Source organism: Elephantulus edwardii, unplaced genomic scaffold, assembly GCF_000299155.1.
Source record: "Elephantulus edwardii isolate Elephantulus edwardi_28Jun2011 unplaced genomic scaffold, EleEdw1.0 scaffold00274, whole genome shotgun sequence".
NCBI classification, from domain to species: Eukaryota; Metazoa; Chordata; class Mammalia; order Macroscelidea; family Macroscelididae; genus Elephantulus; species Elephantulus edwardii.
The window spans coordinates 1,080,658-1,096,627 of record NW_006400024.1 but is presented as its reverse complement, the minus strand read 5'-3'; the positions used below and the strand labels follow the sequence as shown (position 1 = coordinate 1,096,627).

General features: G+C 53.9%; 1 protein-coding gene across 1 annotated transcript in view; it reads left to right on the top strand.

Moving 5' to 3' along the window:
• The window catches only part of SEMA5A (sema domain, seven thrombospondin repeats (type 1 and type 1-like), transmembrane domain (TM) and short cytoplasmic domain, (semaphorin) 5A), a 299,478-nt gene that overhangs the window by 114,549 nt on the left and 168,959 nt on the right, over window positions 1–15,970 (top strand). The window contains exons 5-7 of the mRNA XM_006900152.1: window positions 3,737–3,835; window positions 6,206–6,419; window positions 13,002–13,287. Of these exons, the coding sequence (XP_006900214.1) occupies window positions 3,737–3,835; window positions 6,206–6,419; window positions 13,002–13,287 (599 nt within the window). The remainder of the gene's footprint in view (window positions 1–3,736; window positions 3,836–6,205; window positions 6,420–13,001; window positions 13,288–15,970) is intronic.

Genomic DNA, 15,970 nt, shown 5'->3' with positions numbered 1-15,970 from the left:
TGACTCCACACCAAGACCCCGTGACTCACACCAAGACCCCATGACTCCACACCAAGACCCCGTGACTCCACACCAAGACCCCGTGACTCACACCAAGACCCCGTGACTCCACACCAAGACCCCGTGACTCACACCAAGACCCCGTGACTCCACACCAAGACCCCGTGACTCCACACCAAGACCCCGTGACTCCACACCAAGACCCCGTGACTCCACACCAAGACCCCATGACTCCACACCAAGACCCCATGACTCCACACCAAGGGGATTGTAAGATGATCCTTGTGGGCTCAGCTGTGCCAGCTGCCCTGAGCACCTGGCTGTGTGGTCCTGATGTCCCTGGCTCTGTGGTCCCGATATCCCTGGCTGTGTGGTCCCAACGTCCCTGGCTCTGTGGTCCTGATGTCTCTGGCTCTGTGGTCCTTATGTCCCTGGCTCTGTGGTCCCGATGTCCCTGGCTCTGTGGTCCTGATGTCCCTGGCTCTGTGGTCCCGATGTCCCTGGCTGTGTGGTCCCGATGTCCCTGGCTCTGTGGTCCCGACGTCCCTGGCTCTGTGGTCCCGACGTCCCTGGCTCTGTGGTCCCGATGTCCCTGGCTCTGTGGCCCTGAAGCCCTTGGCCTGCAGCTCTCTCCCTCGGGTTCAGCTGTGATTAAGGGGTTTGCCTGACTGTGCCCCCATCAGCTCTGCTGCCCGCATGGCTGTGTCCGCACGTGGGGATTCCTGAGCTGAAGGGTCACCCCTTGACAGCCATTCTTCCCAAGAAAACCGCAGTGTTGGGTGGTTTCAGGATCAGAGAAGGCCTGTGTGGTTCCGTCCCAGTTGGGGGACCAGGTGAGGAGGGGCTTGGTCCTGGGCTTCCCCCTCAAGCGCCCCTAGATTTGAAGCTCTGGATTATCAATGGACGTGATGCTGTCCACTTGCCTTCGCTCCACAGGGCTGCACGATGTGCTCATGCCTCGATGTGGCCACCCTGCACAGGCCTGTGTCCACTGGGACACGCTCCTCCTCACACTGGCCTGCTGTCCTCCGGCCATCCTCCCCTAGAGAGCCCTCCCACCTCGGCGTCTTAGAAAGGTCTGTAAGGGCCCTGGGCCGGAGGGCGCCGCCTGCCCTGCTGGGGTGGATCCCGTCTCGGATCTGAAGCTGCTGTCTGTGTTTTCTTGGTTGACCATCTGCTGACCTCACCTTTGGCCCAGGCTCTCAGGGCAGCATCTCCAGGTCTTCTCCTGTGCCGACCCCAGACGTTCCAGAAATGTCTGCAGTCACAGTGTGCGTCAGTTCTGGCTGCCCTTTACCTCCACCGTGTGGGGCATACAGTGAAAGCTGCCCAGTCACGCTGGGTTTAACCAGGACCGTGCTTGTGTGAGGAGAGACCCACTCTTGTGTTTGCCCACTCCCAGGTCCTGTGTCAGGGGACTTCCTGCCTGCCCACCTGGACGTGTTTTCCTGACTCCATGGTCCTGAGCCCCTGCTCTGTGGTCCCAATGTCCCTGTCTCTGTGAGCCCCTGGCACTGTTGTCCCAAGTCCCCAGGAATTCAGCACGGCTGTCTGTCACAGGAGCAGCACATCACGGAGGGAGTGTGTCCAGGAATCCAGTGATACTGAAAGACTTGTTTGACACGAAACCCTTTCAGGAAGCAGCATGTGATCAAGAATCAATGGTACCGAAGGAAGTCCCAACTGCACTGAAGGCATTGGCGAAAATAAGGCCCCAGGAATTGATAAACAACCAGTTAACCTGTTGAAAGAGTGGATGCAGCGCTGGACTTGCTCACTAACTAGTCCATCCCGGAGAGATTCACATTTGTTACCATTCCCCCAAAAGATAATGAAACAGAGTACAGACATTATCAACTAAGATCACATGCAAGTAACATCTTACTGAAGATTATTGGAAAAGCTGGAACAATGTATCAACAGAAAATTGCCAGAAATTCAAACTGGATGCAGGTGGCTGCTGTCGGAAGCAGAGAATACTAGAAAGCTGTTTGCTGGTGTTCCCGATTATTTTTATGCGAAGGCATTTGACAGCTGGGCTGTAGCAAATGATGGTAACATCTCAGCAGAGGGGCAGCCAGAGCGCTGCTAGAAGCAGGGAGGGTGCACCTTTCTTTCCGTGTCTCTGGGCATGGTGTCCGGAGGGACCGCTTCCTGGGAAAAGGTAGGAAAGGCAGAACATGAAGAGAAGAGAGGACGGGCCTCGTCTGATGGATCAACACAGTCACAGCTCTGGTGGGCTTGAGTGGGCAGAGATGCTGAGGAAAACGCAGGGCAGGACGAGGGGCAGACGGTTGGCCATCAGCCGCCGTGGGTTGTAGGAGACTGGATGGCACTGAACAACGTAATGGAAATGTCGCTGCTGATGGTCAGTGTCATAGTTAGTTAGCCCTGGCTGCTGTCACAGAAGCACATGTGGTCACTTTCTCCAGAAGTTATTGGAACCTTGGGTTCTGGGGTGGCTCTTGGGGATGGCCCACTCACTCTGTCTCTGTCTGTCTATCCCTCTCTTCCTCTCCCTCTCTCTGTCTCCCCCTCCTCCTCCCCCTCCTCTTCTCCGCCCCTGCTCTCCCAGCTCTGGGGAAGGTCCCATGTCTCTCTGACTGACCCCCTCAGCAGCAGGATAAGTCCTCTCTCATCACTTCCTGGGAGACTTCCCACCTCTGGAAACGTGCTGGGGGCGCAGCTTTGAGTCCATTCAGACTCGATCGTTGCAAACAGCAGCTGTAACACCAGGAGGCACATTTTCTTGACTGTTAACCAGAAAGGGCAGCATTTTCCCAGAAAAGAGAAGGGCTCGAGAAGAAGGACACGTGACACCAGAAAGCTCGGAGCAAACGGGAGGGTCATTTCCACATGGGGACTGTGGTCGACCACGAAGCAGATGTGCGTGGACTGCTGCGTGGAAAGCCAGCGGGATCTGTACTCTCTCGTCTTGTTGGGTACCGTTGAGGTGGAACTGACCCAGAGCTGACCCTTCAGCATGTTTGTAGAGACAGGAAGTCACACGAAAGGACGTTGCCATCCGTGTCCTGTTGAGCAGCTGGTGGATTCGAGCCACGTGCCTTTGGATTGAAACACAGCTTCTTACCATGAGGCCACCAGAGCCCCCCTGTAAGCTCTCCTGCAAATGACAAATGACAGTTGTGTGAAGTGTTTGGCTTAAGGCTCAACCGACGTTGTGGACACAAATATGATCAGAGATACACATTATGTTGAAATAAAGACAAACCCTTTTAACTTTATCTGCAGTGTCGTTCGGAGGAGCTGAACTGCTCACCCACAGGTTGGGTGTCTCATGGTTTTAGCGTCCACTAGCCACTATGGACCATCTCCTCGGCTCGATCCCCAGCCTTGGAAGCCCTGTGGGGGGCTTCTCTGTGCTGGTCCGACCCTGTGACAGTGACTTTGAGCTGAGGTGACCACACCCCGGGCAGGGACAGGATTCCCAGCAGCACTTGGGGGCAGTGGTCCAGGCGAGGTTGGCACCTTCCAGGCTGCAGCGTCATCACTCGCCGTCTCAGAAGATGCTCGAGGGAGTGAGGGGGTGCTCCGCCGTCCTGCGTGTTCCCGGGGACGAGGCTGCAGACGGAGCCAGTCGGCCACTCAGCAGCTTTGTTGTTGTTCTGTTTGTCAGGTCCTGAACGCCTCTGTTCTTAATGTTCAGAACCTATGACAACCGTTGGACGTGTCCCCTCTGCTCACAGCCTGTTAACACGTCCCTGTGGTCTTGCAGGAGGAATGTCAGAACTACATCCGCGTGCTGCTGGTGGGCGGCGACCGGCTCTTCACGTGCGGGACCAACGCCTTCACGCCTCTGTGCACCAACCGCACGGTAGGTGGGGAGGGAACAGCCCTGTGTGCCTGTGTACACACACACGCAGACACACACACACACACGCACGCACACACGTGCACCAACTGCATGGTAGATGGGGAGAGGGCCAGCCCTATGCGAGTACACACACACACACACACCGTGCACCAACCGCATGGTAGGTGGGGAGGGGGACAGCCCTGTGTGTGTGTGTACACAGACACACAGACACAAACACACACACACACACACTGTGCACCAACCGCACGGTAGGTGGGGAGGGGACAACCCTGTGTGCATGTGTAAACACACACACACACACACACACACACACACACGTACCAACTGCATGGTAGGTGGGGTGAGGGGACAACCCTGGACACACACCCCCCCGCCACCCCCCTACACACACACACACACACACACACTGTGTACCAACCTTAGAGGACAGTTAGTGGGGACCCAGCCTTCCTCCTGAACCCCGGCTTCACACAGGGCACCCTGACGCCCAGGAGGTGCTCTGATGCCAGCACTGTTCTTGGGACTGGGCAGACGTTTGTGTGATGCACTGATTTCTTTAGTCGCGCCGCCCGTCGTGTGAAGAGCGGCCGTGACGGCAGGCACACGTGCTCGGGGCTCCTCCTCTCCACTGGCTGCTCTCCCGGCACTGACCCTAAGAATGAACCATGAGTATCGTCTGTGAATTGATCCCAGGGATGCTGTTAAGTATGAGAATGACCCGCCACCTTCAAAGTGGCTGAGAAAACATAAAACACACCCAAACAGACTCGGAATCGAAGCCCCGTGCCAGGCGACGCTTCCTCTTCCTGGCACGTGATGGCGCGATGCGGGGCGGACACATATGGTATCCGCAGGATGAGGCCGGCAGCATATGCCTGAGTCCCAATTTGTCGTGTTCGTTTAATTTTCCTCAGCAAAAACACAGAAGACATATCGTTGTGTTCATTTCTGGACGCACCACTCCTCTCAGAGGCCTGACGTCTGCTCGGTTTGCACTGCTGCTTATTTCCTAGTGAACAGTTAATCATTAAACATCGACTCAGCCCGGCTGGTACAGAGCTTGAGCACGTGGCGGCTCCCCGAAAGGCTGCTGGTTCCAGTCCCCCCACTGGCACCTTCTCCCATGGGCGAGGTGGCCTATAAAACCCCACGGGCAATTGTGCTTTGTGATGGTGGTACAGTGAGTCCCTGTGAGCTGGAACTGGCCTCCAACAGGAGCATGAGGGGCGCGGGGACAATGGTGAGGCCATGGAGTGATGCCCCCAGGACCTCCTGCCTCCAGTCCCTGGCCTGTAGCCTCCTGTCAGCCCAGTCCCTCGCTCCTCACAGCTGCCCTTAAGCCTGTGATAATCTGAGCCCCACTTTCTAGAGGGTGCTGGGGCGTCCAGAGCTCACACAGCTTCCCTGGGCTCCACACTAGTGTGGACACCCACACCTCTCCTCTGGGTGAACAGGACGGAACCGAAAGAGGGGAACCCGCCTCCAAAGAGCTGGCAGCAGCACCATCTGGAGGCCTCAGGAAGCAGGGTTCATGTCAGGGTGCCCGGCCCCAGAGGCTTCTCTGACATCTGAGGTGAAGTCTGGAAGGTCAAGGGCCTGGTGCCAAGTGCCCAGTGGCCTTGCTGGAAACAAGACGTGGAGCCTGGCACTCCTTGTTTTCTCCGTGGGGCTGTGAACTCGGAACGTCCACTCTCCATCTCTTCCTGCGGGGAGTGAGGTGACGTCTTTACTCGTACAGTCCTCAGTGTCCATGCATCGTACCTTGAAGCTGTGCGTGATAACCCTGACGCCTGTTCTGTGTCTGATAACATGTGGCTCAAAACCTTTAATAAATGAGAGATGAGGACACACAGGGAGTCAGACACATAGAGAGAAGCTGAGAGAGAGGGGTACACAGAAAGAGAAAGGGATGGGGGAGTGCCTGGCGGAGGGTTACATGTACAAAAGAGGAAATACAGAGACACCCCGAAGGATACGCAGAGAAGAGAGAAATATACAAAGAAAAAGAGAAAAGAAGTGCACAGAGAAAGACACACTCACAAAGCGAGAGAGACAAGTGCACAGAGAAAGACACAGAGAGAAGTGCACATAGACACACACACACACAGTGAGAGAGAAGTGCACAGAGATAGGCGTGCGTGCACACACACACAAAAGTGGTCAGAGAAAGGTGGACACACACACACACACACAGAAGGCAGAGGGCTCAGGTGCTGGGTCCTCTCCCCTGCCAGCATCGCAGTGGGCATCCCCAGAGCGCCCTGCATTGCTGGTGGGCAGTGCACTGCCCCACTGATGGTGCCGCCTCAGTGATGGCACCACCTCAGTGGTGGTGAAAACAGTAGACCCTCCTGTTCTTGTCCACAGCTGAGCAACCTGACGGAGATCCATGACCAGATCAGCGGCATGGCCCGCTGTCCCTACAGCCCCCAGCACAACTCCACGGCGCTGCTGACGGCCGGCGGGGAGCTGTACGCCGCCACGGCCATGGACTTCCCCGGCCGTGACCCGGCCATCTACCGCAGCCTGGGGGTCCTGCCTCCGCTCCGCACCGCGCAGTACAACTCCAAGTGGCTCAACGGTAAGTCCGGCGCGCACCTTCACATGGCAGGACGAGCCCCTGGTCCCGAAGCGCCCAGCGTGCCATGTTGCAGGGCGTTTCCGGATCCTGCGTGCCGGGGAGAGAAGGGCTGGCCCCAGTTCCCCAGCTAGGAAGTGGCTGAACACGTGCCGTCTTGGTTTTTTCTTGGGTTGGCTCATTTCACGGAGACCCCGTGAATGTTGACTGGAGACATTCCCCAGTCCTGAGGCGTCTCCGTGACTGTGACCTTGGCCCTGTTTGACACCCTGTCTGACCACTGGGTGATCGTGTTTCATGCCGCCTCCCTGTCCTCCTCACTGACCTCTGCTTTAACAGGCTCATAGTCCTTCCCAGTGGCTGCCCCACCCTGGTGAGGATTGGAGTAAGCCGGCCTAGTCTTAGACCACCCTCTCTACTAGGGAGTGTTCGCGGTATCTTTCTTCTCAGATGGATGGGTTTACTCTTCTGACTGGCTGATAGCAGCGTTAATACTCATATGTGACATCGTCAGTGCTAAGCTTTGTTGTGACTGTTTTTCATTGAGCTTTCTTTGCAATACCGATAATTTCAAGTTCTGCCAAGGATGTCTGTAGGCTGGTACCCATCTTAGAGTCTAGATTGTTACTGTTGTTGTTAGGTGCCGTCGAGCTTACGACTCACAGTGACCCTGTGAACAACAGCTCTGAGTCCTGCCCTGTGCAGTGCCACCCTCCGCGTCTCCAACTCACTTGAGCTCATTGCTGCAGTCACTGTGTCAGTCTGTCTCTTTAAGGAGATGAAATGTCCACCTTGTGCAGTTCCATGTGTTTGGCTTCAGGTGACTCCAGGCAGCTTGACAATAAAGAGAAACTGCTGTTGTGTAGAACGGGAAGTTTGACTTGGTCTACAGTGGCTCAAGAGAGTGGCCAGAGATGCAGTTTTTGTCCTTCGTCCCCTCCATCAGCCCCCAAGGAGTCAGCAACCAGCTGATGACTGAAAGGCAGCTCAAACCCATTGAGGGACGCCTTGGAAAAAATATCTGGAGTGACCTGTTTCTGAAAGGTCACGTCCTTGAAAATCCTTTGGGGCAGTTCTGCTCTGCACATGAGGTCACCAGAACCCACTCATCAGCAACTGTCCTGGCTCTGGTCCCCACCATCTCCTGGCTGCAAAATGGTTGCTGCAGCTCCAGCCGTTGCGCCCACATGTCACAATACACATTGGCAGAAAGCCGCATTCTAGGTATCCCTTCTCCGGAAACATCCTTTCCCCAGCTGTCCCTTTCATCTTGGGTCACCTGCTCACTAGCCCCTCAGACAGTGGTCCTAACCTCCACCTTGGGCATTGACCATGTGACCAGAGGGGTCATCCCGGTAGGTGCCGTCTCGGCCCCCGGGTGGGCACACCTGTCTTCCCTCCCTGGTGTTTCCCTATGTTGTGTCTCAGTTTTGGAGGCGCGTCCCAGTCCGGTCTTGGCCACGTCGACTCCTCCCTCATCAGGAGCTAGACGGCCCGTGCGATGGTGACAGTCCTCCAAGGCGCCCCGTGCACTGTTTATAGCTGAGGTGGGTGAGATTTGAACTCACACTCTTCCTCAGGTGTGATCCTACTTCCCAGCAGATCCCATCTGCAGGAGTAGGAGTTAGGACGCTAATGCAGATTTCAGGGGAACACGCCCGTCCGTGACACTGTACCTGTGTGACCTGGACGATGGAAGCGTGTGTGAGGACAGACGTGCACACGTACACACACGCACAGCCGTTCCTCCAAGCCTTTCTGTTTCACATCTCGCGTTGGCTTGTCGTGAACCTGACTATGAAGAGCGTTCAAGTTCCACAAGCTCTAGCGGCTTTTTGCCGGGAACAGGCTGACTGTGGACAGGCCTTGCACCCCACCGGGGGCAGAGCCGACCAGGAGGTGCACACAGAGCCCCACGCAGAACACCTTGAGCCAGTTCTTAGTACCGGAAAGGAACGCGTGCGGTTGTGTGCCTGTGGGGTGTTGAGCCGCGTCCACTCAGTCGATGTGGCCTGGTGGCTGCAGAAGTGGACTCAAGGACAGCGGCGATAGTGAGGATGGAGCAGTACGGGGCAGCGTGGCATGATGTGTGCGTGGGCTGCGGCGTGTGAACCAGCGAGACGGCCCCTCCCTGTGACACCTGACGAGGTGACCGCAGCAGACTCAGTGTGCCAGCCAGCCTTCTCCACACATGACCAGAGCGCTCAGAAGTACGGTGCCCTGGGCGGACGGTGCCCTGGGCAGATGGCTGGCAGAGGCCTGGGGCCCACACACCACCCGTGTGTCCCAAACGCTGTAGTCACACTGGCCATCACGGTCATGAAGGATGCATCCAAAAGTGACTGCACCTTATCAAGTCCGTACTCAGGTTTATTTCCTTTGCTCTGCTACCCAGGAGTGGATGAGCGGCTTTGCATCACAGGGAGGGTCAACGAAGACGGAAGGAGCACACAGTGTCACTGAAAGTCAAAGAATTCTACAGCTGTAACCATTCCCAGGGTTGGTATACGATCAAGTGTCAGTGGTACTGAGGGAAGAAGTCCAAGTTGCACGGACGGCTTTGGCAAAAACAAATCACTGAGAAAACCCAAAACCAAGGCTCCCAGAATTGACGGGATTCCAATTCCTGAATTCCAGTCAGGAATTGATGGAATGCCAGTTAGATACTTCAACAATAAGCAGATGTTAAGTCTGAAGGCTCGCTTGTCAATGCCAAGGAAAACCACGAATTCAGAGCGGATTATACATTTACACAAAGAAAACAAACCATACACCGCCAGGAGAAACAGCAAGTCTACCTGGAGACTCTGAAAGGTCTCACTTGAGAAAACAATGATTAACAACTCATTTTTAGGGTGCGCTGGTGGTCTTGTGGTCAGATGCTGTGCTGTGACCCGAAAGACACAGAGCCTGCAGCTGCTCTGTCACAAAGGCAGGGCAGTCTCCTCTCATGCGCTGAGCTGCCTCTGACAACCCGCTGGATGGTCAGCTGTGGTCAGCTCCTACTCAGAACACAACACCAATTCTCTTACTTTGCCTTTGGAAGACTGTAACTACCCTGCCTCTGATTGGTAGGTGTGGAGCTGTTTTTATTTGCTTGCTTATTTTACGGTGTAAGTGGAAGCGGATGCATGCAGAGAAACCCGGAACTCCTATCGGAGAGCTTCCGTCCAGTCAGCCCAGGGCAGTTCTCCGGTGTCACACGCCAGCCCGTTTTGGCTGTCCCTCTCAGTCCGTCGCACTGAGGGTTCTCCTCTCCTTCTCTGACCCTCCACCTTTCCCAACATGATGTCTTTCTCCAGGTATTGGCTCTTCCTGAGAATACGCTCAATGTCAGTGAAATGACGTTCAACACCACGGCCTCCAAGGAGCGCTGTGACTGCATCTGACCTCAGAACAGGTTCTTTGTCCTCCTGGAGTCCAGCGATACTCCACACGCTTTGTAAACACAGTTCAGAGACATCAGTCGCCTGTCGGCGTGTGGTACTGTGCCAGCTTGCATGTTGCCACGATGCCGGAAGGTGTCACCAGTATCATTCCTATAACTGGACAATGCCTCGGTTCCTTCAGTCCTTTAATGTTCCTGTTTTCATACCCAGTTAACAATACTTATCAATTGATTGCCTATCTGATCAATTTCGACTGCTAAAGTTGAATCTGCTCAAGTTCGTCATTTGGCTTTAGAGGTTGGTTTGTGCATAGTATCCTATCAGTGACCGCCTTGCTCTTCTGGGTAGGTCTTGGCATGTTGTTTTTGGCCGTGAGCACAATGTCCAGGGCAAACGTGTGTCCACACGTTGTGGGGTGGAAGAGATGTCTGAGGGTGAAGGGTCCCTTGACCACCGTCTCACACCCAGCTGAAAACACGCTCCTCCACCGTGCAGGTCCCAGAGCTCCTGGCAAGAACATAGTCCCGACACCGACGGGCAGAACGTAAAAGGAGCAGCAGTGGACTGAGTGTGAATTAAGTCCTGGCCGTCTGCTTGCCATGCACTTTTTCACTCTAGGTAGACAAACAGCAGCTTCACACAGTGACTTGATGTGGTGCCCACCGGCCAGGTGCTGGCCCTGTTCAGACTCCCAGTCTCAGTAGTTCCCCATGCCACGTGTTACCTGCTGTTCTGAACCGAGGACACGGGGCGCTTGTGACATTCAGTAATGTAACAATGTTCATCAAGCAGGAAAGGGCAGTATCAAGTCACACCCTGCTGCTGTTATGTGCCCTCAAGTCAAGTAAGACTCAGAATGTGACCATATACCCAACGGACTTGAATCTTGTTTTGTCTTGTGTCATCCTTACCAACTCTGACACACGTGAGCTCATTGCTGCAGTCACCGTGTCGATCTGGTTTGTCGGGGGTCTTCCTGTCTCTCACTGACCCTCCAACTTTCCAAGTATGATATCCCTCTCTGAGGAATAGCTTCTAGCAGCATGGCCAGTGTACGAGAGAGAAAGTTTCATTATCCTTGCCTCCACGGGGGACTCTGAGGGCACTTTTTCCAAGGGTTCCTTTGACAGTCCATCTCTTGTCTGTCTGTCTGTCTATGTATCTATGCATTCATCCATCGGTTTATCTATCTACCATCTACTCATTGTAATCTACCTCCCTCCCTACCTACCTATCCACTCATCTGGTTATTATTTTAGTAGGAATCTAGGGTGCTGAATTTTGGTGCACCAGTGGATTATAAGCCACACTTTGATTTTAATTCAATTACCCTCTCTTAATAGATATCTAGATATAATTGATCTTCTTTGAAAGCCTCTACAATGCTTTTTCATGTAGCTGTGATAATAGAAACAACTCCTTTCTTTGTGGTAAGAGGTACTGTCTCTGGACATGGCTTTGTAAAAGAGGAGGTAACCTGGATATTAGGACAAAAGACATCTGGCCTGGAGTTTGTTACCATGGATATATTTCCGTCTTGTGGATTAGTGTGGCTCAGAATGGCTAGGCTTAAGTGCCTCAATTTGTGGTCACTTTTTGGTTTAATAGGTGTATGTTTGGCCAACCATTGTTACTATTGTTACTCTTGCTGTGTGACATTCTACTAATGTGAATTATTCAAAGACATGCCAAAAATAAATCACGGATTAATAGCTGTCACGATTTATTGGGACCCGACTCTGTAATGGCCTCTTCCATCATGATGGCCTTACAGAGGAGGTGTTGAATGAGGTGACTTAGCACCCAGGAAGTGGGCACTGTAGGGCTCCATGCCTAAGACTTCTACCACACTGGCCCCACCCAGCCATGTGCCCATCTGCCCTGACAAGCAGGTCGGAACTGGCCTTTGACAGGAAAGACATAAGACACACAATCTGGATCTAGAATGATTTCTCAAAAGACATAATGTATTTTTGTTGTTGAGAACATACGCAGCAAAACATCTATCCATTCAGGTTACAAATGCAGAACCCAGTGTCACGTCACGTCACGGCCTTCAAGACACCTAACTGTTGTCCTCTTTTTCCAAGTTGTCTCCCCAATTAGCATAAACTCACTTTGCCCCAAAGTTCCTATCTAACCTCTCGATTTGCTGTGAACAGTTTGATTTTGTGTCGATCATAAAAGAGTATAAAGACCAACACACACATTGTTTATTGTTGTGTGCTATCAAGTTGACTATGACTCAAACCAGTCCTCTGAATAGGGACGTGAGCCCTGCCCTGTCCAGTGCCTTCCCATCAACTCTGATATACTTTAGCCTATTGTTGCAGTCACTGCATCAACCTGTCAGGTTAAGGGTCTTCCTCTTTTCTGAGCCCCCACCTTTCTGTGTAGTAAGTATGTGTGTTGTTGTGTGGGAGGTATGTTGTTGATGAATATGTGTGTAGTATGGTGTAAACTTGGAAGCAGGAGAGGCATCCACTTCCTGAACAATATGCCTCTGGAAACCCTTTGAACTTTGATAAATGACTGTAGTTGTAGAAGGGCTTCAGGCCTTTTGTTCACAGTGTCACTATGAGTCGTGCCCGATTTGGTGGCAATCAGCAACAACAACATGCTGTAGACTATAACTGTCCCTGTTCCTCTACTCTTCATAGGGTTTTCAGAGGTCTGTTATTTAAGAAGTGGATACCCAGTCCTGCTTCCTTGTCTGTCTTAATCTGGGAGCTCTGCTAAAACCCGTCCACCATGGGTAACCCTTGTGGAATTTGTCACACCAGTGGCACAGCTTTCAGTATCACAGCAACCTACAGTTACCTCAGTACAGCAAACTGACAGACAAGCGCTGAACCGATTAGAACAATGTTCGCCCCAAACACCACAAACTGACAATTTAGTTTGTAACTCTCATAGCAAATCAGTATTCACACCAGGCCACTACACACACACTCTACCAGTGGTGTACAGTGTGTGTGTGTGTGTGTGTGTGGTGGGTGTGGTGAGTGTGGACAGTGTATATGTGTGTGGTATTTGTATAGTGTAATGTTCAGTTTGTGTTATGTGTGAAGTGTTTGTGTTTTTCTGGGTAGAGGGGTGAGTGTGTATGTGTGAGGCTGTGTGTAGAGTGTGAGTGTGTCAGGGAATGAGCTACCAGACCACATGGCCACTGAGATCTCTCCCTGCCCCGTTGCAGAGCCCAACTTCGTGTCCTCATACGACATCGGGAACTTCACCTACTTCTTCTTCCGGGAGAACGCGGTGGAGCAGGACTGCGGGAAGACGGTGTTCTCCCGGGCGGCCAGGGTCTGCAAGAACGACCTGGGGGGCCGCTTCCTGCTGGAGGACACCTGGACCACCTTTATGAAGGCACGCCTCAACTGTTCACGGCCTGGCGAGGTCCCCTTCTACTACAACGAGCTGCAGAGCACCTTCCTGCTGCCCGAGCTGGACCTCCTCTACGGTGTCTTCACGACCAATGTGTGCGTAGGCTGGTGGGCACTCGGGCTCTGGGCAATGTGTGCATAAGCCGGTGGGCGACTGGGCCCTGGGCAGCGGACAGTGGGCGGGTGGCCACAGTGGACAGAGAGAGGGCTTGCACTGTGCTCTGATGTTTCCCAGAGCCTCGTGACTCCTGAGGCCGTGCTAGGAGGTGAAGCTGGTCTGGAGAAGGTTCCATCTGTCCTGTGTGCTTGCATGTAGGCTAACAGGTCTGCTGTTTTCCCTTCTCCCCGCGTGCTCACTGCTCCAGGCACTTCGGGGAATGGTGGGCTGTATAAGGTGCATTTTTAGTCTATTTTCAAGCACGAGGATTCAGGGAGTTTTCCGAAATGCTGGCTCATGTTTCGTGCTCTTCTCCCATGCACAGTTAAGCCCTGGCGTTTGGGCTTGTTTGGAGATGGTGGAGCATGCCAGGTGTGTTTTTCTGCATCCTGTCAGCCTAGGTGGTCCAGGTGTTCCGGGGAATTCCAGTGGGCATCTGGTGTTGTTGCTTTGCTTCTGCACCAACAGACATGTTTTATAGAGACGTCTGAGATCTCTCGGAAGTGCGTGTGCGTGGCAGTTGCACAATCTGGCACCGTTGTCTGACTCTTTCTGAAATGTGTGTATGTGTGTGTGTAGCTGATTTTTCTATGCACAGTCAAGCCCTGGCACAGAGTGAAGGGTGGACCAAGAAGTCTGGCCTGAGATAACATGGCTCTCCTCTTGCTGCCCTGTGGGACGTGCTGAAGGACAGGGTAGCTGCATTCTAGAATGGTCTTCCGGCAGCTGGCCCACCTGGACACTAACTTTCTAAGAGCCATTTAAAGCTGTTGGGTTTTTTTTTTTTTGCGGGGACTTGAGGACCTCAGGGCTGGTGATACACTTGTTGCACATGCTTGGCGGCGTGAAGCTGACATCTCAGACCCTCTCTGTGTAGCTGGGGTGTCCTGAGGACCCCAGCGAGCACATATGCACTGAGGAATGAAGGAGAGGGGCCTCCACACCACCCCCTGGAGATGGCCCTGCCCATCAGGACCCAGTGTGGCTTCACGCTCTGAGTCCTGGCCCAGACCCACTGTGAAACCTCTAACCTGCTGGGCTAGCATTCTGAACAAAACCCACCGTGTGTCTCCAAAGCAGAGGGCTGAACTGGACCATGAGGGTTGGCTGGCAGGGAAGGTGCCCAGCTCTCTGGTCTTTTCAGGAATATCCTGTTTTAGCATTGAAACAGTCCTGTGTCCCAGGCCTCTCAGCTCAGGGGACACGTGGACCCTTGGCCTGACTACAGTGCCCACTCTGATATGATGTTTGCTGCTGTGCACGGCTGCAGAAAACTACTCCCTGCAGCAGCCGCAAGGCCAGGGCAGATGGGCCCTTGGCTGGAAGTCAGAGAGGGATCCTGAGGCCAGTCCTTACCCGTCTGCAGCACACAAGCCCCACAGACAGTGCTGAGGGCACATGAGGTGCCCTGCGCGTGAACAGAACCCTGGAGGCGAGGATCCGCACACCTCTGCCTCCTCCTGCCCTCTGGAATTGCTTCTTTGTCGTCACTCGGAGCTTGCTCCAAGGATTGCGTCTCCAGTCACTTTATCCACATCTTTCTTCCTTGCGAATCTCCCCATGCTCCTCCCACTGCTGGGTTCAGTCTGTTGTTGCCTGTTAAGAATCATTACAAGAGGTTTTGGCAGAGTTGAGAAAATTGGGCTTAAGGACGGCCGCACCCCACCCCACCCCACCTCCTTGTTGCTGTGGATTCAGGCTTGGACCCTGGAGGGGCCTCTGGTCCTCTAGTCCATACGGAATGATGCTTCTTCTCTGTCACTGCAAATCCACCAGCAGCTTCAGAAGAGAAAGACAGAGACTCTCCTCCTGAGGGACTCCCAGCCTCAGAAACCAGCTGTGACTTGGTTTCGAGTCGATGGCATTGAGTTGTTTGGCATTTTGAATCTCAGAGTTCACTGTATCCCAGGGGATACGCATCTTTGGAAAGTCACGGTGCTTTCTGAGGTGGGCTTGTTCCGCACAATCTCCTGTGGCTCTTGGAGAGAAAGGTGGGCGGTCTCCTGCTGTGGAGAGGTCTAGCCTTGGACACTGGCCAGGAGTCAGCATCATCTTGGTGGCAGCGTGAGCCACACCAGACAGATGTCCAGGTGCTCCACCAGCTCTGGCCTTGGCCACTGAGGGGCTGTCCTTACCAGCAGGTGTTCTGTTCTTCTGTCTCGGATTAGAAAGGGGGGCCAGACTGACCTTCCCAACTTGACCTTCCACCCGACAGTTGCATAGTCGCAGAGAAATCTCCACCTGCACTAGTTCAACCTCTGAAAATCTGCTGGGCAGGGTGGGAGGGGCAGTCAGCTATGAGTTGGCTCTAACTTGACAGCACCTAACAACAGTAACAGCACGTCACGGTGCAGGGGTGCCTGCATGGACACCCCACATGGAACATCCATTGGGATTGATGCCCCCTTCCGTGTCCCCCAACTCCTGTCAATCCTCACCGTGGCCTGAGAAGCAGGTCCTGTGAAGCCCAGTCCAAAGCCCCAAAGCCCACAGTATGTCCAGTGCCTGCCGGACTTCATGCCCCAGCCTTGATCTCAGCCAGGCGCAGAGGGCCGGGGTCTCACCGAGGTTAGCGTCTCGCGGACAGGATGGGGCCCAGTTAGCTGGTCATTCCCGGTGTCA